Genomic DNA, 24,514 nt, shown 5'->3' on the forward strand with positions numbered 1-24,514 from the left:
GGTTGAAAAATGAGGCAGACTTTGTGATCATCTCTGTGCTGCCAGACACATATCTTAATCCAGCCCAAGCCACATTTCCAGTAATGTGGGCACCCAAACCTCATCATGGCAAAAGAATTGAGTACTTCCACGAATGACATGCTAGATTTGTTGTACTAGAAAGCTGTATTTTTTCAATCATTTTAGAAAAAGATTGCACAAAACATTCCCTTTGCATGTTGTATTTTAAACAGAAAATTGCTTTTGCTTCTATAAAAAGGTGTTGCCTTTTGATAGAAAGTACAACTTAATCAAATTATTTTGCCAAAATCAACCATGTTAAATCTATTTGCAAATGCTTTTACAGAGCCAGGAGGACCTGTGCTTTGGCTAATTTACAGTACTCTTTTCTGTTCCACAGCTTGGGCTCCTCTGCTAAACAATATCTCCTGTGAACTGCTGTCACAAAACCAGCTTGCACCACCTCATTGCTTCAAGAGATATGACTGCAAAGCAAAACAGAAAATATTCTGCAAATTGTACACTAGCAGGAAACTTTGAGGAAACTCAAATCTGAAGGTCCCTGTTGTATATTATTCTGATGACACAGCATGTGCCATTTCCCACTTAAAATAATCAGCAGTTCTGGACTTTTTAAGTGTTGTTAAAAGAAACAACAACAACAAAAAAAAAGCCCAGTAGAAAATTTAATGTCTCTTTTTTTTTTCATTGAAATTTTAAAATTAAGCATCTCTCTCTTGTCTGCCCTCATCTTCCTTTGAGCCATGACAAATTTTGTTCTCGCCCTCTTCCCTTAGTAAGTTAGTGTTTGAACAGCCCAATGCTGCACTACAACCTTAAGATGCCACAGAAGTTTAATTCCATTTCTACCCTACAGACCAGGAGAAGCCCTATTATTTGTCCCATCCTGATCATACTCACCAGTTCCAGGCTGTTTTCTCCTGACTGAAAGGCTACCATAAGGGCTGAGTTGAAGATACAGAGGCATCTTATCTTTTTACTGCAGCTGAACCTCTAAAAGGACTCTTTATATATATTTGAGAGGCTATTTATGGTTCTATCCCTACCTTCTGGCAACTTGTCTGCTTCCCACAGAAGACCTGTTCAGATATAACTAATGATGTTGAGTGACTAAATTCTGAAGGTACACAACATTTTTTTTCCCACAGGGCACAAATATTCATAAAATGTTCACCACCCACTTCAGGCAGAGTAAGCACAGAAAAAAAAAAACAACAGTCAACTGACAACTACAGCAACTCTTCTTTGGATTCTCTAGAGTAATTTCTTTCCTGTCCTATAGTTGGGCTGTGCAAAGTATGGTCTGTGCAGACAAAAGAGTTTATGATGACCAATCCTGCAGCTCAGAAACAACTACACTCTGTGCCAAGGGGCTACCAAGCATAAATCTGCAGTTTTAGAAGGCAACGATCCACCAGAGTCATAAACAAAGGACATCCTCTCCACTGGACATGATAAGCTACACACTTTGCAGATAGTACATTTCCCTGAAAAAATAAGCAGTGCTGAAATCTGATCTATTTTCTGTTAGAAGTCACTTCTAGGATTTGGACAAATACTCATAACAGTTTTTAGATAGCTGCAGTCCAAACTTCTCACCCTACATGATTTAGGCTCATCATAACTGAATTTAGTGTTTCTCATTTATTCTAGTTCCAGTCTGAGGTTATCATTATCAACCTCTTCCACTCTGGCAGATATGGCAAGATTTGTCTGTGCTAACAATACCAGTGATTTCCACCTCAAAATCCTGATGTCAGGACAACTGACATTAAAAGATCAGAGGATGTGGGAGAACAAAATGAGGATAGAAGCACAAAACTGATCTTAGCACCTATACTTTAAGTCACCAGATTTATGAAAGATACTTATCTATTACACAAAAATACAGGTTCTAGTCACTCACAGCCTAAGAAAAGGTAAAAATGAAAACCCATTTAACAGGGAACCACCTTCTACTTATAATGTATTATTTTCACTAAGTAAGTTTGATCCTTTAAAGAGAAAAGGAAAGCTACAAATTTAAACTAAATTACATCCAAGAAGTGTGGTTTAAAGTAAATTGAATGTTAAACCCTCATATTTTGAAGAGAACTGAAAAGCCATGTGGATCTTAGAGCCACAAACTAAAGCAGCTAACAGTAATACAAAGCTCCCCATTTAAAAAAATATTGGTAACTGTAGAGTTTTGTGCTCTAAAATCTAAACAAAAATATCAGATTGTTGTATGGACATATATATATATATATATATATATATATATATAAACATATATAATTACACATATAAACACAGAAAGCTGCTGGGCTGTAACAGCTGTTATCAGAGCTGGATTCCAGTGATGTTGAATTTGCCAGGGTGAGTGTTAATTCAAATCCTTTTTTACCTATACAAGACTGACCACACTTACTAATTAGCCACAAACCCATTAATAAATACAGGGTGGGTGCTGCAGGCTCGTGGGACAGCCTGTTCCAGAGTGGATCTCTGTTTAACAAAGCATGTCCTCGGGGAAGCAGGTCCTGTGCCTACCTTTCTCAAAGGCTTCAGTTTTGTCTCCATGATGAACTCATACTTGCACAGTTCACAGCATCGCGTATCCGAGCTCTTGATCCATTGCTGCAGGCAGGCCTGGTGCACAAAATGAAGACTTCCCGTACAGTGACAGGGGGTAATCAAAGGGCTCTCATCATCTCCTTCACAGTGACATATCCTGAATCAGAAGCAAAGCTGCTCGTTAGGAGAAAAGGAAGCAGAAAGGATGTGGAAGAGCCATGTAGTATCTGTGATCACACATGGATGTTCACTGAGGATCCCGAGACATATAAATCAAAGGAATGTGTTCCACAACGGAGCTAAAACTAAACAACTCAATTGCTGCACAAGCACATACACAGGCACAAAATAATTAAGCCCATACACAGCTAACTAGACAGCTGCTTTCTCACAGATGATGCACACACAGAGCCTGACAGAAATGCAGTACCCGAAAGAAAAAACGGAGCAAGAAATGACAACATTCCACCCAGACCAACAGCACTTAACTGCAAACAGCATTTAAACAGATCAGATAGAACTTCCCAAGACAAAATACACACAGAGAGGTACAGCTACTCATGCACTACAGTCTGAAATAGAAGATAAAACAAAATTCCAATACCAATGCTGAAGCAGCCCACCTCAGGATCATGAACAACTAATTTAGACAGCCTGGACTTTACACAAGTGATTAATTTCAATGCAAATTCCTAAGAGACACAATGCATTCCTAGGATTCACAATGCAAAACTACAGCACTGAATCTGAATCCCAAAACACACTTACTCTAAATGGTTTTGCTTCTCCAAATCTGACTTAGTAAGAGTTGCTAAGGAAGCATCAGCTCTGCAAAATTCCCTATTTTTCTCACAGGCAAAAAAGACATCTGATAAAGAGTTACTACCAGCTGTTGACATTTGATTTCCAGATTCAATTTATACACAACCCCTGGGTAGCATCAAGCATTGTGAAGTCCTTCTAACCATGTGGAAGAGGTCATGAATTGAAAGGGGGATGGTGAGGAGCTCAGGGAATGAATACAAGTTACCAAGCATATGTGAAGTACATTCTGGCCTGCTGCCATCCCTATTACTGAAATCTCTTACTGATGTGTAGCATCTTGCCTCTCGTGACCTTGCTGATAGCTGGCAAGTGGAAATGAAGGCATGGGTGGATTACAACAGCATCTTGTTGATGCTAAGCCAGTACAGAACTAGATATGGTGGTAATGAGGGGGGAAATCAAATAATATTGGAGAGTAATAACAAAGCCAGCTTTAGGAAGTGCTGTTAGGGAGGAGAAAGACTAGAATAATAAAATGCTAGGTAGAGGGATTAGACATTTGCTCCTGAACTTGATGACTCTTGCTCCTCAAGCACATTTTTGGTGTGGGACAGGGCAGACCAGCAGAAAAATCACTGTGAAGATGGTCCAGATTTTGTTGTTCCTAACACCTGAGCATATGGTTAATCCTCTGTAGCTGGAATAGGGACACCCATCATTTCTGAACCTCACACATGCCTACCACTAACAGCCAGCACTCAGATACCCTTTGACCAAGACAACCAGGAAGCCCTTAACAAATAAAAAAGTGTGGTGGGATACAAACTGAGGGGGGAAAATCTGAAGCTATATTGATCTGATCTCACAAGCAATTTTCAAGCAGTCTGTTTTCCTCCTGAATCCCCACCTCTGACCAAACTAGCAGTACTGTCAGGACAACACATTGCTCATTAAAAGCTAAGACATGTTCAGCTTGACCTTTATGATGCGTAGCTGAGTCTCTCACAGTGTTCCCAGTTTGGGCACTGATAAAATATCTCAGAACCCCAAACCTGAAATAAATTCTAGGAGAATGTATTTGACTCCAAAGGAAGTTATTTTGCTTAGTAGCCTTGTTAAGTGCATCAGGGGGGTGCAGGACCACAGAGAGAAGACTGCATGCTTCAAATCACACATACTGTATTAGCAAGATGACAGGGTAAAAGAAGAGACAGAAACGGCACAAAGGCAGGGGAAAGCAGAACAGTCACCACCGCACATGGGAGGGTTAAAAAGGTAGGTGGTTCTCTGGTAAACCAACCTGCAGGTATCCCCCGATGTGGACACAGGGGACAGAGGGGGTAACTTTTCTGAGAGGGGGGAAGGGCAGTCAAGGTCACTGTCCTTCTCAACTGAACAGAGTGGTGCCCGTTGCTCTTTTGTTTTGAGTTTCACTGAGGTGCTGTCCTCAAAGACGTCATCGTCTCCCATATCATCAGAGCAGAAGTCTGTGCTTTCCACCAGCATGCTGGAGGATTTGTCAGCTTGGAAGTGACTGGAATAGCTCTCCAGTTCATGAAATTTATGCAGGCTGCTGATGCTGGAGGTGTGGGAGAAGGAAAAAAGGTAACGCAACAGTTTTTTGCTCCTTGAGGAGTCATGGTCCACCTTGTCCTCCAGCAGGGGGATATGTACAGCGCTGTGGTTCTCTGCTCCTCCCGATGCACTTGAGTAGTTGGAAAGGGAAGGGATATAGGAGTGCTTAGAATTGCTAAAAGAAAGAGGCCTGAGATTCAGCGGTTTCCTCTCTTTAAGATGAAATTTGTTAATCCTTAAACACTGCTCTTGATTCAGGGTCAGTTTGCCTTCTGACCGTGTCCGCTCCACATAATCAAAGCACTCGCTGGTGCTCTGCGCCTTCTGGTCCACGTCATTGAGGGACTTGGAGAATTTCAGGGTGCGGGTGGGCTTTACATTCTTAGCAGACCTGAGTGCCTGGCCCCGATCCTGCCCACAGGAGTTTCTCTTTGCTGCATGTAACGTGTCCTGACAGATTACTGTCACAGTGACCCCTGGTGTCATAGGGCTCTGGCAGTGCGGATTTTTCAAGACAACAGCAGACTGCACTGGACTGTGACGACAACACTCAGAAAACACTGCACTGGAACTGCATGCAGAATAGTGGAATAAAAGCACATAAAGTAAAAAAAAAAAAAACAATTAAAAAAGAGAACATATATAATTAAAAGTGAAGAGATGAGAATTACAGCTAGTGTGGGAATGGCAAACATAGCAGGGCCAAACAGTCAGTAGGATTTAATAAAGCAGTGTTAGACAGAAGTCGAGTCAAACAAATGGCATGTTTCAACTGGGAACCCCACATCACTGACTTCCCCATAAACATGCTTTTTCAGTTTTGTTTTTCCTTAATTTGAACCTCGCCTGAGCCTCACTGTAGCCACGCAAATGGCACACTTTACCTGCAGATGTCCTGGTTGGATGGTGTAACAGAAGTCCGAGAGAAGCTATGAGGGGCAGAGACAGAGGTTGGACTTCCAGCCTGCAGTGAAATTAAAACAAACAAACAAAAAAACCCCTCAAGTCAGGAGTCAGTATGCAGAGCAATCACCCTCAGGGTGAAACACAGCATATGGAGCCAGATTATCACTCTACAGCAGATACTCAAGGGCTAGTTGTAAGAAAGTGACTTTAGTGTTAAATGTGAGAAAGGTCACATAGTCTCATCCCTGGAGAAGTAGTGATCAGAACAGAAATGTTTTACCCCAAGGTCAAATGCAGACATCCCTGGAGTGGAACCTGCCAGCTGTCAAACACTGCATAGAACAATAGTTCAGGAAATGAGCAATGCTACAGTAATTACAATAATTAGATGTTAGTGCGCATATAAACTAGTTGGAATTTAGCTACCATGTAATAGCTAATCCTTCCTCTAACAATGATGGCAAGAGATTAGAGGCTTGCGGTTTTCTTTGCAAAACAGAACCAGCGGTAACTCAGTAACTCAAACACAACCAGAGGACTTATATTCCTTAACAGCATATGCACATGAGCACCATCTACCAACACAGAGCATTCCCTGAAGTGTACTTTTTGAGGCCTTTCATCCCGCTCTTACTTGAACAGAATCTTCCATCCTGGAAGATCCATACTGGAGAAGAGGTGTGGCAGCAGTCGTATTTGTAAGTCGCAACAAGAGCACAGTGAGAAACAGAGTAACTGAAGAATTAAGAATTAACTGAACTAACTCAAAAACATAAAGCTCTTGGGATATTTAACACTTAATAGACAAATATGAACTCAACGTGCTAAGAAAGAACATTGTCTCAGCTGTCACTCCACTGGCTGTTATTAAAGACCTTTTCTGCTGCTGTATCCTGCAGGTCATTTTGACAAACTTCTCAACTCTCCCTGGAGATTTTTGTGGGGAGGACAGCTGCATTAATAATCTCATAACAGAGAATCTTTAAACCTGGGTCTCCCATGTTCCACAGCTGCTGGACAGGCTGCACTGCTCACCCACTGCTGCCAAACACTGTTTGCACTTCAAAATTCAAACAAAGCTTTACAGCTCTTTTGATCTGCACAGAAACCAGCACTGCCAGCAGAGACCTGGGTCCGGTAACTGCAGACAGCCAGACCAGGGAGACCTCAGGTGACAAAAGGTGTGCTACCACAGAAGCCTGATGTGCCCAGCCCTGTGCTTCAGCTTCAGACATCACAGCTGCTCAGTCATCACTGCTTTGATCATGCTGCAACACACACTGTATCTGTCTTGGGACTTGTCAATTCTATACTTAATTTATTAAAAGCCCCTATTGTATATTTGAACAAGGTTGCCACAGACTTTTATACTGTCATAGCAAAATCAAGGTTCCTTGTCACACATTATACTCTTTATTTCTTTGTGAGAGAAGATACATGCATGTGCTACTTTATAAATACAGACAAAACAATCACCTTCCTTGTCACAGAATTCATCTTTTAAGGTTTTATTTCTCTAGTCAACAGCACTAAAGACAGCAATGTATCTGCCCTCACATTAGGACGCCTCAGGTGCACAGACACCGAAAAAACAGGTCTCCATTTACAGCTGGGCCTGCAGGAATCAAAGGCAAGACTCAGCCAAGACTCTGACACACACCTCTCAACCTTTAGTAAGACACTGTAGCTTATTTCCCATCTTACCCAAAGCTGGGTACATGTGTAGAATAAAACCCAGGAGAATAACCTTGGGCCAGAAAGCAAACTGAGCTATGTAATGACTGTGACAAAACAAATTAAAGACAAAGATCAATTACTGGCTTTATCCAGGAAACTACAGTTCTTTACATTTTACACCACTTGCATGTGCTAAAGATACAGGATTCTGATCACACAGTGATGTGAATTCAGGTACTTGTTGGAAATTTGTTCTCTCTTTGACACTTAACCTCTCCTAAAAGCAGGTACACCTGACTTCATATCCTATCTTTTATAAGGGTTTGTGCAGTAACTTTTAACTCGAAGTCTGACAATTTAATGAAAGATCTGACACTAATTTACTGATAAGCTGTTTCACTCTGCAAATTAATAAAACTAAAATAATGAAATAGTTTAAAAGACATATTGAGCAATCTTCTAAAAACAAAATATTAAACCAGTAAAACAGCAAGTTGCATTCTGCCATGGAGACAGAGCTATATATTGTTGGAAGTGAAGTCACAAATCAATTAATAAATCTGTCTCAGGTTTTATGTTATGAGCAAATCACAGAAGGTAACCTGCTAAAAATTAATCCAATCTCTCAGCTGCTTCAGTTTAGCAATGAGCTTTTCTTAAAAAGGACAGCAGAATATATGACGTGATAGTCTAATAGCAGATGACTAGAATCAATGATCCAAAATTTCCCTTCCAAAACCACGTTACTGGTGTCTTGATCCAATTGTCTGGTACCAAGAGTGTTAAAAGTCTTGCCAATTGGGAAATCAAAAGGCTGGGACGTAAAAGAAATTGTGGAATTTCATCTGCATTTCAAGTTTAGTATTCTTTTTCTAGATGCCAGTACTGTTCAGGGTGGCTTAGAGAAACTCAGCATCTGAGGCACATTTCCTTTCCCCCCATCTTTCTGCTTCAGAACAAAAGATACTTTTCTCTATTTTCATACATAATGAAAGTGCAACCAAACTATGAACAGAAATTAACACACTTGGATAGGCACCATAAAAAGGAACAACAAATCACTGGAGGAATTTATGCTCCACCCTTGGTTCAAATGAGCTGTGGCTACCACCAAAAGCCATGGTTCAATGAGCCTCCAGTCACGCAGTCTGTCCTCCTTTTGTCCCATGCTTTTTGCCCATGAAACTTTACAGAGCTGCACTGCAACTCAGAGTAGGACAGTGAGGTGAGGTAAAACCATTGCTCTAATGCCAGTCACTTCCCTAGGAACATCAGTCAGTGACAGCAATGAGTCTCTAACAGTGAAGCACAACTCCCTGACAAGAGCATAGTAAAATGCAAGCTGCTGCCAAAAGCCTAAGTACCAAGTTCTGCTGCATCTAGAAGCAGGGTTACACATCACTGCTGCTGGTCCCAGCTCACCTGGGACTACTGACTCAGACACAGCAGCTTTCAGGCAGAGAGGTGCCACAGAAAAGAAGAAATACAGGCAGCCTCGGGACAGAACATAGCGAAGAGGCGGCAGTCATGGGTGAATGAAACAGGCAGGTCCCGCAATCTTGGAGCTCTGATGCTGCTCCCACACACGGCTCAGCTCTGAAGAGGCTGGGAAAACAAGCAGTCAAAGCCTTCTCCACTCAGTAGCTTCTAGTACACATAGTCCTTACTGCCCCAGCAGCAGCCTCCCAGGTAGCAGCACCTTTGGCCAAACTGGCTATTTATAATGACAACAGCAGCAGTAGGTTTTAGAGCCCTCCTTCTCCTAAGGAGGTTTCTGCCATGTTCATATGTGACATGTAGCCTAAGCCATGACAGCCTGAATTTGACCCTTCTAACTCCATAATCACTTGCTGAATCTCTGTGCACTGTCATGCCCTTTGCATGGAGGAACACCACCTCCAGTGATGAGCCTTGGAACCGTGCGAGTTACTCTGTACAGCCTGACTGGTTGCCTAAAATAGCTCAGCACTAAAGGTCAATAGTTAGTTAATTGTGTATATTGACATTCCTATCCAATGCAATTCACTGAGGTCACAGCATGGCCTTCTGCACTGGTACTCAAACAATCACAGCAATTTTGAAGGTAATAATTCCTGGGATTCCTACAGTTCTCTGAAGGGCTGCCAGCAGGAGCATATACATTTTTTAATATGCGTATATGAGGGTGTCCATGCATATATACACATATATGTTCTCATTCTACCTCCACATTAACAGTGTTATCTATTGGTAAGAGAACTCAGCCTTTTCTTATTACATACTTTTGATTACATGCTGCACACCAAAACCCAAAAAACCCACCCTGCCTAAGAAAACAAAGGCATCTTTGAAGTGAGCCATAGTGAACATGCCAGTGGCTCAGGTGTATTTCAAGACAACCTGCTTATCTGAGATGACATTTCTGGGTATAGTTGCTGTTGTCCCACTCAGGGCTGCACTTCAGTAACAGCAACTACATCTCATTTTAAAGAACAGGGCCTGTCACATCCTAAAAACTGTGTTAAATTATTCATTGAAAGTAAAAAATTAGAAACAAATCCTTTAGAATTTTTCAATTGATTGGAAGTCTAAAGGAAGCAAACAAAGGTTTTCCCCCACATGTGCAAACTTTTGTCATTTCTAGGTGTCACATGATTAGGAATAATACTGTAACCCTACTACTTGTGCTACAAAAACATCTAGAAGTTTCAGCTAAGGATCTGGAAGTAACATGCGAAGTACTTTACACATTTAATAATGGAACACAACTCTCTTCTGTGCAGACAAAGAGTAAAAGAAGCTCAATTTTAAGTCTTTATTGGGAGGAACTTCAGAACAAGGAGCTTCAGGCAAATACAGATTTAGCAATAGAGCAAGGAGCGAAACACTCCACAACACAAATTTCAACCTGGCATTTTGATTACGGGCTTGCCTTTATTTTATGTGCTCTTGACTACTTTCAGCAAGTACTGTGTTCCATGTACACATGGAACTGACACTGGCTGATGGCTCTTGCTAAAGTGCACTGCAGTTTCACAGCCTCTGAAGTTCATCTGTGGAGCAGAGGCCAAAGGAGGCCTCCAGCAGTGCCAGCACATCAAGGCAGCAGGGCAACGAGACCAAACTGGACAAACCTGACAAGTGAGATAGGCCACTATGGACAGACTGGGGGATGTGATGGGCAGACAGCCCTGCTGACAGGCTGTTTTTGAAAGCTTCTGTACCAACATAGCAGGATCAACCATCAGCAACTTCTGATCTTCTCCAGTAAGTTCTCCCTACCAGATTCATGCCATATTGACTTCCAGTGCATATTAAAATCAAGTGTCTTTAGAGAGGGTTAAGATAAATTATTAAAATGGAGAGTGGTTAAAAAACTGCAGAGGAGATATGGGAAAGAGGCATCTGAAAATTTCAGGACTATCAACTCCACCATGTAATTTTGGCAACAATTTGATAGGAACCAGCAGTCAGCTGCTGGAAGAACTTTCTTCCATACTTTATATAATGTATATGACTATAATTAAAACTAAGTCTAGCAAATAGAAGCAAAGCTGAAGTCAGCTTTCCCTTTTATTTTGAAAGAAATCTAAAGGAGGATTGTGTCAGGTACTTTTCTCTAGAGATTCCAGAGCTAAAGATACTAGAGAAAGGAGGCTATCTATCCTTTCAAAATCTCCCCAAGAATAATACAACCAGCCTACAGCACAGGATTAATGTGGACTAAACCCAGTAAAAACTGCACAGGTTCTGCAGGGAGAAGAAGAAAAAAGTATATATGGCTTTTTGTCTTTAAAAATCTTCCTTAAAATACCTTGAAAGTACTGAGGGAACAAAAGAGGAAAGGAAACCCCTTCAGGTTCCTTTATGGGGTGACCTCATACCCATATGCAGAAAGAATTCAGCCCCAGGATAGGGAATTTATCACAGCACAGGGAGATTATCACATTCCTTACAAATATGACTGCACTGTGCTCCAGCATGAGATTACTTGCTCTTGTACTTGAGGAAAGAGTATACTTTCATCTTCACACTGTACAATTTTTCATGTCTTTTCCTTCCCCAGTAACTCAGTAGAAGAGTTTTTTAAAGCAACTTGTATTTCCCTACCCCCAGGCTCATGTACCTGAACAGAACACCTCTAGAAACATTTCTTGTCAGTAAGCCTTGGTCATCTGACAGACTACAGGACAGCTAAGTTCTGCAACTGAAAAACCTGGACTACTTTTCTACAGACAAATGCTCACTGAATCCATTAAAGCTTCAGGCAGCAGTGGACATGTGTAGTCATATGCTTTTCTTAAATCTGTTCCAAGCTGATGAACAGCCTAAATGGATTTTAAATTTCATAGCAAGCTTAGGCTACCACTTTGTGTGTGCACTGGCTGCTATTCAGTCTAAGAATAACGTAATACTTTACAGCATGCTTCTACTCAAAAGATAAAACTATACAGGCCTTCAGAAAACACAAAGCATTTACATTTTTTAAGGAGTTCACTTTTGATTCCTTTGCTGTGATCCCAGTGTTAGCATTTTCAAACTTTATCCCTTGGAGGGCTATGAAAATAAGACCACAAAGTGCTTCCCCTTTACATTAGAATCAACCTTCCAAAGCAATCAGATGACAAGAACAGCACACAGATGACCCGAAGGTATTTCCAGACATCACATCATCAGTTTTCAGGATATATCAGATACTTTAAAGGTAAACAATACCACTAATTTGAGAATAACTATTTAGAGACCAGCTTTGTAAGTGACCTCATTTCATCTGCTTGTAAGCACAATTCCTTTATCTATGAACTGAGGGCATCAATTATCACTACTGTGAAAATCCCTCTTTTAGCTGCTCCCAGTGACTAGCTGCGTGTTAGGGTCAATTTCTTTTATATTTAGAGGACAAAGCTTCTATAAAGCTTAATTATTTCTCTGTGGGGCTTGAATGATGAAGGCACTTCACAGCAATCAGTGGCTGCTTGGAAAAAATGCTGGCTTAGGGTAAACAGCCAAGATGTGGATCTGGGCTGTATTCCCTTGTGCCAACTGGGGCTGTTTCAATCAACATCAGTACTGTTTGTGTGTCTGAACAGGGCAAGTTGGGGAAAATGGGCTGTGTTCAAGTCCCATGACTAAATCAATTAAATCTGCCCTCAATGTTTTTTTTTTTTTTTTTAATTTCAAAACAAATATAAAAGATTTCAGAAATTTACATGTTTCACGTGTAGCAGATTTAAAAGGAGTGTTTGAAATATATATACCAAAAAAGCAAAGAAGGGCCTGGAGGAATGCCATATCCCCCCAGTGTGCAACATACTGCACACAGCCTAATGACACCATATGAAGATCCTCCTACATTTTATTCCCTGCTCCTTTTTCTGCTCTTTCTGGCCTCCATCCCTAGCCAAGTATTCAGGTGATTGCTTTTTCTTGGCTTTTCCACATGTACTAGCATCTCTTCTGCCTCTCTTAGCATCTGCGTCTTGGAGAACTGCCTTTTTGCCCCTTTCTCCCAAGGGACAGCTCCACTTGGCCCTGACACTGGGGGTCTGCATTCAGAGAGGTCCTGCTACCTCTACCAGCTGATTACATTTTCAGTAGCACCATCTGTCTGCCTCCCTTCCTGATCACTTTAAGCCCATGGGCATTGCTTTCCTTAGTCACAATAAGTAACACAGCATCCTCTCTTGGCTAAAGGCTGAGTTCTGACTCAATCCTTTCCACTCAAATTGCACTGTGCAACAGAGAGCAGTGAAAAGATACACAGTAATAATCACAGCGGGTTCATAATGACATATCAGCACCAGTAAGGCTTTGACTCAAGTGTCAGTGCCAAGAATTTGTAGCAGATTTGCTATGTTGCTGTGCTGTAAGCTAGATTTGGGTGGAAAAACAATGGCTGAAACAGTCAGTTGCAGAAAGCATGCCCATTATTTCTGTACACACACACACACTCTTCAACACATCTGGAAATGCAGCATGTAATTGATTTAACCCAATTTTGGTTAAAAAGCTCCTCTTAAAATGGTGTTGGATCAACAAGTCCTGTGGATTTCAGAAAGGGCTATACAGGCAGCCAAGCATTTCCATACTTGAAATGTGTACCCAATCTGCCTTATTGGCCAGGTTGCTGTGATACTCTGAATAAAAAAAATGGTCCTTTTTCAATTAAATCTCACAATGAAAAATTTTTCCATGTACTTAAGCTTCCATGCAGCATTGCACTACAATGTTTCCTGATATGTCATTTGAAATTGCATGCAACAGCCAAAGCACCTGTCAACCACGAAATAATTGTTGCAGTTTAGCACTGAACTGCCTGGATGCACAAGGCAGCATTCAGACAGGCAGGCAAATCAGGGGCTGACTTCACTGATGGGGCTTTCACCCTCTGCCCTTGTTTGAACTCATCTCCAGAGTGGAGAAAGTTCACAGAATGGATGAGGCAGAGATGACACAGGAGCAGTAAGAACATCAACACCTCTGGGAAGCTCACTTTGCAACCAAAAATCTCCTCCATTACATTGGCCAGACTGACTTTTTAGCTTTTGCAACACACAGCAGTCACGCTGAACGTTTCAGCACTTCAAGATGAATGTAAATATTGATGTCTCACTTGCCAGCACTCCCAGGCAGAGCTTTCCAGAGTGCAAGGTTCTTCCCACTGCACTGCCACACTATCAGTTCTCGATGAATTAAGAATGAACTGTGCAGATTCATATGGGTACCAAAGTGCTGCTGCCAAAATGTTTGTGCTGACTTGAGACACTCTGGGAAAAGTACGATGATACTTAATGGCAAAACTACTATCTCTGCTGAACAAAACCTGCAAATCCAATTAAGGATCCCTACAAGATAAGAAGCAGGGTAAAAAGGCACAAGCATAGTCTCATTTTAGAAAAACCTATGTGAGTATTTATACTCTCAGTTTTTATTTCAAAACCCCTTATATGAATGCACATTTTCTATGCCAAATGCAAAATGATCTCTTATCAATCCATGATAACAACACCTACAGCTTGGTCAATACCTTGTGCACCAGGCAGTTGCCCTGCTCACTGTTTAGGACTCCCAGTAATCCTGTCTTTTGGCTCCAAAGTGAAAGTTGTATGTGCCCATATAAACCATACATTATGTGCAGACACTGCCTCCTCTGATGGAGATAGTCATGAACAATTCTCTAGATCCAGAAGTACTCACAATACTTATTATGTCGCAACCATAATGACTCAGTGTTTCATTAGAAGTAACTACATACAGCCACTTAAAAGTGGGGCAACAAAGAGTTGATGTTTAGACACTCCATGAAAAGTACTGTTCCACCAGCACAGCTAGAAAAAAAAATCTTATTTGCAATGCAGAAGTAGGGTATGTATTGCAATAATTATCTTGGACAGAAGATACCTTTTTCCTAATGGCATAACAAAGCAATTATGCTTTGGATGTGCCCACTGGCTATGCTGAAGAGGGACTAGAAGGGGTGGAGCATCCTGCTTGCCTTACATGACCAGGCCCTGTAAAATGAAACATTTAAAAATACTTACATAGTCATGTCCTGATAATAAGCTCATGGCACTTAAAAATAATTCAGTGTTGAAGTGACAATAGAATAACATTTAACCACATATCCTACACATATTATGGGATGCACAGCTATACATATCTTACACAGCTTTATCTTACAAAACAACATACTTGACTGATGTTTTTGGAGCCACTTTCCCTCCAAGATAAGATCTTGGGCATCTGTCATCTATCTTGCTCCTATCAAAGTGAGGAGGCTGGCATTGTGAAAGAGAAAACCTACCGTAGCTTCCATTTCATTTGACCTGTAAAGAGAGTCTGCAAAACACCAGAGTTCTAATGTTTCAGGAGTGACTATCAATGACAGGCATAAATAGCATTTTCTACTGGTCACATCATCACACGTATCACCCAATTTTGAAATAAAAGAAATCCCAGTATCCCCAAATTTATCAAAGACTGGGTTATATCGAGCAACATACCTTTGAGATGTTACTAGAGCGGCTCACGGAATGCCCCAAAGCCTTCTCATTCTGCAAGAGCAAGAACAGGTTCACTGCAGCAACAAGTCACACGAAACTGCTTAAAAGTTGGCATTAGAAATCAAATTCCATGGAGAAAGTCTTACAGCTGGGGCTTTTAACGATGTTGCTTCTACTGACATCAGCCTGATTTACAATAATCACTGAATTGCTTTGTTTGTTTAACAAGATATTACCTTGCAGAAAATCACATAGGCAACATATGTACAAACTGATAAACAGTAAAACAATTATTTCTTTTCTCTGAGGGTAGTGTAAAGGCCTTTACTCAGAGGGCATCTGTTTTGGAAAGAACACTTCTGAGTATCATGAAGATCTGCTTCATCTACATTTAAAGGCAAACATCCAGCCTCTAAAGCTGAAAGCTCTTGCTTAATGAAAAACAAAAATAGTAATGTCTAGAAACAATTGTGAATAACCACATGCATGTCACTTCAGAATACAGGGCAGAATTACTGACGAACTTCTTTTTAATACAGAACTTGGAATTAAACTGGAAATATCATACAAGATGGAAATGTGGAAACTACAATTCTCAAAACTGAAATAAGTGATGACTGTATCTGTTATTCACTTTTCAGTGTGCAGACCCTGACACATAAGAATGACAATCTTATCTCCTACAAAAATTAACCGTAGGTTTCAGCAAGATATTTCTTCCTTTAAGGATACCTGGTTTCTGAACATCAGTTCACTGTAATTGGACACAGTTGCTTCACTTGGAAGAGCCTAGAAATTGCTTTGCAAAACCTTTTCTGAATAAAATCCAATGAAAAATACTTTTTCCTAAACAAGCACTACAAACAGAGCAAGTCGTAACATTCATTCACGGATCTACATTCCTCTAAGTTTGTAAAGCTGGGATGCAATAGGTTTGAGATTTAAACCCTCTGACAAAAAGGCAAAGTTAGTACTTTTTCCTGTGGGCTCTGTGCTATGTAAGGGCTTCTATTCTAGGGCTGCTTGGGATCTTAGGAAACAAACTCTTTCACATTTATTCCTGAAGATAATTAAACCTAACAGGGACATTTGATTGACAGCACCCTCTTCTTCTGGGCAGTGACTGATCAGACAGATATTAAGATCAGAAGTCCTACATCTATAAGAAATAGGGACATGAAAAATTCCCCATCAGTTAGCTGCTGTTAGTCCCAGATCAGCACACTGGTCTCAGACCTCCTGTCTATAGTTTGTTACAACTCAAATGACCCTTCAATGACTAAAGCCCACATGAAGTCAGCCTGACTGGCTGAGCATTCAGATGCTACACCCAAACTTTTGACATCCTTGTGCTCCCAGATACTTCTACAGTGCATCCTCCAAAGCAACTTCAAAGCTTTTTGATGAGAAAAGAGAAGCCATAAAGGCATAAAACTTTAGCATGTGCTTACAAAAGCAGGGTGTTCCTTCCTTTACACCACGAGCGGCCTCTCAACACAGTCCTGGGCTCTGTGTCAGTTGACAGATAAAAATTGCATTTCCTTCATTAAAAATATGAGGAAGCAAATACAGTGTTCTGAAATTTCTTGTAGGAATCCAAGTATCTAGAAGACAGTAAAATAGTATTTCTGAAGAAAAGGGGAAAAGTGGTTAGGGCACACCACATGCTAGTTTTGACCGACTGCCAAAATAAAAATCAGCAAGTATCAGAATGCTGGATTTGTACACTGCAAGACTGAGTTTGATTTTTGAGATACTGTGAGCTTTTGTTACATAGATAACAGTATTCCTGGAACACAGACAAACACACAGAGATCCTCAAAAATATGGACATAAGGCTTATGTGAAGACTAACGTCGCACAAGACTACTGCCAGAACCTGTGCAGTTAAGAACTGGGGTCCAATCATAAGGGACAGCCTAGCTGATTTCATCAAAGGCCCTGTAACCATAGCAACAGGGCAAAAAAAAAGTTCATTGAAGCTACAGGAGACAGGAGGAAGCTACAGGAGAACTGGAACATGTTCTCAAGCTTTGACGAAAAGAGACCACCACGAGTTGGCAAGCACAAAGACTTGCCACTGCCTATGCGTGAGGTGTGGGGGAAGCAGGCTGTGCTTGGCCTTCTAGGGATGTGTGGGAAGCAAACAGAGCAAGGCTACATGCAACAAGAGAAAATGATAGTCGAGAGTGAAACCCTTGGGTGAGAAGTCTCCCTGAAGCAAGACAGGTGACAGTCTCAAATCCAGCCCAAGGTGTCAAATACAAGGATGAAATTAAACAGAGCAGAGGTTTCTTCATGTTAACTCAATGCCCCTCGCCAAAACTCCTGTTTAGCCGAAGAAGATGCTTGCAAGGGAGCATGACTGAACTTACACATGCACCTGCCTTGAAAAGAATGTGCTAAAATTCAATAAGCATCACAGGCTGGAAGATAAGACCTGTATTTGCACAACACAGTAGATCATGCAGAGTAAACAGACTTTTAGCTGCTGACACAGAAACTTGTCTCTCTACTGCTCCCAGAACTGATTTTATCTGATAGATGCCAGGAGCCTCCAAGAGACAGAGGCACATATTATCTTTATTCATCTACTGTTGGAAACACACCTGTCAGAGGTTTCAGTCAGCAGATGACTGCAAATAATTGGTTTTGTTATTGAAAAAATGACCATTTTAAAGCAAAACATCAGTATTGAAAAGTATTCCCTTAAGGGCTACAGAGTGCATGCACACATATATTTAGGAATCTGTGATATTCCTAATGGACTCCTAAGCACCTAAGTGCTTTTTAACATCTCTGTTTCTTAGCCACACAAAGCAGGTACATCCATAACATCAACAGGAAATTCACTATAGCAGATTTTAATAGTAGGCACAATTAATGAGGAACAGAAACATTAAACAGATAAAAATTATTTAAAAGGCAAACAAACAAATCTCACTTTTCACTCTATATCCATCATCAGTACATTAATCCTGGGATCTTTTAGAATTACTCACAAATTAACACTGACATAGGAGTTGCAATATTAAGCTTTCATGGTACTATGACTTCCAACAAATAAAAACCTTAATATTTCTAGTATGTTTCCACTGCACAGTAAGACATATTCTGGTTGGTAATCAGAGCTCCAAAGAAGCTCTCCTTCCTTCATGCAAAAGCATTAGGCTTTGCACTTGAATGAAAGATCAAGACAAAAGCAACATCTGCAAGTAAGGACCCTACAATTATCACCAGTTAAATTAAGTGTCACTCTCCTTTAGCAATTCAGTTTTTCTGTATGGAATAATGGGAATCCTGCCTTTTGAAGTCATTCTCCTCAACTAGAACCACCTGGCAGGTGTTTAAAAAACAAACAAACAAACCCCACCCAGGTAGGAAGAAATTACAAGTGCAACTTGTCACTTCTACTGAGTGCTGGCAGTTACTGCTCTGAGGTCCCCAGCAGCTAGAGTGGCTCTAGAAAAATCACTGAAAACCAGAAAAATTGCTACCCAGTTCTCTGGATGCACTTGCTTGCAATTGCCAGAATCCTCCTCCCAGCTTTCCTTTCTTTTTCTACTTTGCCCTTGAATTTGCTCCCAACTGTGAGTGACAGAGCTGCCTTCTTCCTTTCTGCAGTTGCTTCAGCTCACATCTGCCTTTCTTCAGGGCTTTACACCTTGCCTTCTCCTTGTTGCCTGGCTTGTTTGTCCTCCTGCCACCATTCCTCAGCTGCATGACATCTAAGGCTTTTTCAGTTCAGATAGCTAGAAGATAACTCCCTTCTGTCCTTCCTTTTGCCTCAGTCTTTCATATATTCAACATTTCAAGTTATTTTACCCTTGCTTCCCTACCCTAATGTATCCATTTTCCACCGAGCACAACAGCTACGTAACTCACACAGCCAAACCCAGAATTCCTGTGAACCCAAATACATCAGTTCCTACCATGAGAGCCACAGCAGCCAGAGCTGCTCTTGTCCACTTACAACACCATTGTATCAAACTGACCTTTCTCCAAACTTAGCTGTAGATGCTGATGCTACTGCAGCGTCAGCAAGAAGGCACCCGAAAGAAATACACCTTAAGTATCTTTGCCAGATGAAAGGTAAACAATATATCAGTAAAATAATTTGGTTTTGTATTTCCAACACTCTGACTTCCAGTCATTAAGGCAAGTAAATAGAAGACAACAGAGGAAGCAGTTTCATAGCTTGTGCAACTGCCTTCTGGTTACAACTGTGACTGCACATGTAATTCAGTCCTAAGAATGATTTATGCTAAACCCATCTTTTCTCTCTGCTCATAGACCTGCAGAAGAAACTGCAAGCCAGATCCCAGTGGGTTAGCAGGACGACTTTTATTCTCTTTCCATCTCAGAAAAGAGGACAGAGGGCACCAGAGGCTGGTACTCCTTTGCCCTCAAGACACCAGGGTCTATATGTGACCCCAGCACAGGCTTGCTTCCTTAAGTCTTAATTCTTTAACACACCAGTGACTTGTTAGGGCACTATATTCCCCATTTTGCAATACAATTTCTGTGTTACATTATCTTACAGGATATCATGGGTTAAGAGCTTCATCTGAAGATAGGTGTTCTCCACCTAAAATCTCAGTAACAAAGAGCAGAAACTTCATTTTGAGGATGGTGTTACTGCAACACCACAGACAGAGATGCCTACAAGGCAAGTACTAATGTCTCAGCCCAAAAGAGACACAAAAACAAACCAGGTCAGACTGGCTAGAGCACTGTCAACTTGTGGTTTTCTATGTGGACTCTGAAAGGCATTTTAATTTCATTTTGTGCATTACAACTGTATTTTACAATGACAGACTAAGCATGAGATTGATATCTAGCAAAATCACTTACTGTTATTAACAATTCATGTCAATGAATTTTAACAAAGTCTTTGGGTAAATGGTTGCTTTTCTTACTAAAAAACTTTGCAGAAGAGAATGAAGAAGTAAAAACTGCTCTGATTCATACAGCAATTCTCATTCATAGATCTGATGAGAATTAGAGAATAGAACACAGAATGGCACTGCTTGAAATGGTGAGGTGCTGAAGTACTGAGTAGCTGATCCATGCAGGGCAAAGCAGCAAATCAGAAGTGAAACTCCATTCTTCCATTGAGTCCTACGACCAGAGCATGAATGCATCACTGTTCTACAAACATGCAGTTGTACACACCCAGTTACTGTTTCAGGTTTCATGATTGTATCAAATTTCCTGACAACTTCTTCCAAGAACTTCTGTAAATCTTACTCTGCAACCCTATACCTGAACAATATATATTAAAAAGAACATATGCTTTTAATCTGGGAAGAGGAAATTGCTGCTGATAATATGGGCAAGTGCACTTAATTGTCTGAAGTAGATAGAATGAGAGGAAAGAAATGGGAGAACACTTTTGTTTGCAATTATTTCCTTCATCTGTCAAAACCAATGGATTGTTAAGTTACAAAAGCTTTGTCAGCACTATATCTTGTCACTGACAGAACTCGACATTTAATTACTTAAGTAAGAAATGGTACTTTGCATCTTATCATCTGAATATGACCTTTATTTCTTTGGTAGTCACCAGGTCATTGTGGAAGAGCAATAACTATCATCAAGGTTCATCAATGACTTTTTCATACAGCCAGAAGAGTAATGAAGTTAAGAATAATGCCATAATGCACCTAGTCAAAAAGCATTCATAGCATCTATGCTTAGCACCTCTGCTCTTGTGGAGTATTTACTTGAAAATACTTGTGCAGTGTTGATTTGACACTTGAAAGCAAAAGGGTGATGGAAATCACATCACTTAATTTCCTCTTTTCTGCTCTTCTGGAGACACAGTATCAATACTGAAATAGGAATTCAAACCATGCCCCTTGTATCTAGTCCGGTATCTTCTGTTACTGGATAATCCCACTTGATTCCCAGCAACCAGCAATCCATGACTAAGTGAAGAAAACCAATGTAAGATTTCAGATCTTTCATAACAGAAAATCTATAGCAGGTTCACTGTGGATAACTCAGAGAGCTCTCTAACTTGTTTATTCATATTCACATTAAGCCACTTCACATAGTGTATGATAAACTCAGAAAAACAACCTGAAGGCAAAAGATAAGCCTGAAAGGAAAACATAGGAGAATTAACAAGCTTTATTCCAGGCACTGAAGTTACAGCTGTACCTGAAAACATCAGCAACAGAAATAAAACCATGAGATCATATGGCTTTAACAGAAACGAATAGCCAACAAAAGAAGACAACAGACCAAGTGGCTTCAATGGCAAAGTTCAAGGAACCTAGGAATTCAAAAACAGGCCACGGCCCTTGGGGGTTTGGGGAGGCAGGTCAAGGAGGTTAGCAGATCACAAACAAGAAATAGAACTGAGAAGAAATTCAAAGAACAAAGCAAACACAGCAGAGTGTAGAAGTTAAATAGGAACCTCTTGCCCATGTCTGCACCCCAGTGTGGACAGAAACACCACGTGCTCGCTCCATCTCCTGCCTGCCTGAGGAGCAGCTCTCAGAACCTCCATGGATGTGTCCAATACCATGCAAACTTGTCAGGCATGCAGGTCCCTACATGTAACAGATACAGTTACTTGTTGTGCAGTGCTCTGTGCCTGGCTTTGCCAGTTTGGTCCTAGGACTACAAAAGAGATGAAATGCGTGGATTCTTTCTTGACTCCAGCCAGAGAGTGGATAAGGTGAGAAGAGCATTCTCTTCAAAAAGGCCCTCTTCTCCATGGCTTTGTTCAACACACCATTCTTCTGGGTTTTGCATTGCTTTGGTTTACTTTGAAAGACCCTGCAAAGTGCTTCCTATTATGGATAACCTGCGTCTCCAGCTGCTATTTCAAAATGGACATCTGACCTCCATCTTCCTTCTTTAACCGTCTGAGCTAAAAGATGATATATATGTTTTCCTCTTGATGACCAAAGACTGCCTCACCTGGAAGCACAACTTTTTATTTCTATACAAGATCATCAGTCTGGTACATTTCACTAAAAATGTATCAATTTGCACATTGTTTACATGCACATGCCCTGTGCCCAATTTCAAACAAAGAAAGTAGACAACAAAATTTGGCACCCAACGTGTTTTACCGATCTTCTTAACTTGCTGTTGCCAGACAACCTGCCTAAAACCAATGCACAACTTTATGTGATGCAACACACAAAAAGAAAAAAAAAAAAAAAAAAAAAAAAAAAAAAAAAAAGAATCCTTCCCTCAGGGAACAAATTATACAAACTACAAAAGACGTGATCCAAAAATACACACCTTTCTTGATAATGGAAGCAGTACATATTAAGCTTGCAACGAAAATGCCATTTCAAAGCATTTTGTGTATTTAACAGCAGAAAGAAAGAGACAGGCACTGAGGAAGTCTGCAATTACAAGCACATTAAAAGGAATAACATTCTATCTTTTACAAAGTAATTGCATTTAATGCAACTGCTGGAATTCTCATGGTACACTAAACATGTCAATATGCCAAATCAATTAACTATTTTAAACATTCACCGATTAAAAAACCCTCTAGGCAACTGGTAACTTGAAATTTCTCAAGCTGCCAGCAGACAAGAGGAAGCCTGCATGCTGGAGAGCCTCTCAGAAGAGCTGGCCGGTCCCCGTGTCTGCAGGGCCCTGCAGGTGTCAGGCCATGTCTTGGCACCTGCTCCTTGGGCAGGGTGCAGCTGCAACTCGGGCCTGACACACGGGCCCGGATCACTGCCTCTGCTCATCCAACATGGTCCGCAAAGCTGCTTTGATCTTCAACTCATACCACCAAAGTACACTGCTAAACCAGCAATTAATCTCTTAGCCAAGCTTACAAAGACCTCCAGAATCTAAAACCAGATTCAGAACAACACTAGAAAACTGTCTATTGCCCAAAGAAAGCTTGATACCTCAAGTAGTTTCTATATTGCTCAAGGATTTGAACTTCTTTTCCTCCCTTTACATCTTAATGTATCATGATTGCTTATTAACCTATTTCTGACTGCATGGATCATAAGGGCAAACAATGTTCCCTAGAGAAATTAGAGAAATCACTTCCCAAATGATCCTGGGAAAATGTTCAGGGTATTTTTGTTACCATTTAACATGATATGGCTGAAAGAACACGACAAAAGAACTCTTGAAAGAGCACTTGTAGATATTATACTTATTTAGCAATATCTAATCAGTTCAGGTCAGCTTGCTTTTTCCTGAAATTTTATCGTTGTGTTTTTATTAGTGCAGTCAGCAAAATATTCTGCCTGAAGCATACCAAACTCAGTGCTGAACGATCACAGAAATTTAGGCAAATGATCAACTAGGGCCTACAAATGCCATTAAACTCACTCAGCCAAAAACACTGGTTAGAGTGAGATCCTTGTAAGACTCTAAATTGTGATGTTCTGGAGAGTTTTATTCATGTTACATTTCTACCAACATTTGTTTGTAAGCTCAGACAACTCACTACAAATAGTGTCTAATAAAAGCAACATATTCAGCCATCCTTAAAGAAAACACTGCTCTGGGAAAAAATATTATTCACACCTGAGGGAAAAGGTACTTTTCATTTAAAAGAGCATTTGAACTGCAGAACAAGAATCTTTTAAAGCATAAATGTGCTATTAAAAATTTTTATTAAATGGCTCTCTAGAGTTCCTGACTAATTATCCAGGAAATTTCAAACATGTTGATGGACTATATACCACAAAAAATTTAAAGAACATGCATGTGTGAATGCCCACATTTACATACTTTGACACTTCTTTAATTAAAAGAAAAATCCACTCCCCGTCTCCTCCTGGAAAAACCCTACAAAACTAGAGAAAGCACATACACAGTCATCTACCTTCTCTTTCCCAAAACTCACAAATTTCTGGTATCTTTCCCTGATACCAGAAATAAAAGTCAAAAAACTCCTGAGATGTAGCAGGCTACCCTAACCAGTAACCCAAGAGCATTTTTTTTATTTTGTCAAGAAAGCACAGTTGGTCTCACACAGGGCCTCACCTGATGCTATGGGATGCAGCCAACTAGTGTGAGTCCAGAGTGGG

General features: G+C 40.6%; 1 protein-coding gene across 8 annotated transcripts in view; it reads right to left on the reverse strand.

Annotated features, from left to right (window-relative positions):
- MARCHF8 (membrane associated ring-CH-type finger 8) overlaps window positions 1–24,514 on the reverse strand; it is an 88,752-nt gene that overhangs the window by 9,818 nt on the left and 54,420 nt on the right. For 5 of the 8 annotated variants that reach the window (XM_068197519.1, XM_068197518.1, XM_068197514.1 and 2 more), the window contains 4 exons: window positions 15,483–15,533; window positions 5,802–5,881; window positions 4,643–5,488; window positions 2,554–2,734 (listed from right to left, as the gene is read on the reverse strand). In XM_068197519.1, the coding sequence (XP_068053620.1) occupies window positions 2,554–2,734; window positions 4,643–5,488; window positions 5,802–5,881; window positions 15,483–15,533 (1,158 nt within the window). The remainder of the gene's footprint in view (window positions 1–2,553; window positions 2,735–4,642; window positions 5,489–5,801; window positions 5,882–15,482; window positions 15,534–24,514) is intronic. The other 3 variants (XM_068197520.1, XM_068197521.1, XM_068197517.1) reach the window with 2 other exon arrangements.

Source organism: Anomalospiza imberbis, chromosome 8 (genome assembly GCF_031753505.1).
Source record: "Anomalospiza imberbis isolate Cuckoo-Finch-1a 21T00152 chromosome 8, ASM3175350v1, whole genome shotgun sequence".
Taxonomy (NCBI): domain Eukaryota; kingdom Metazoa; phylum Chordata; class Aves; order Passeriformes; family Viduidae; genus Anomalospiza; species Anomalospiza imberbis.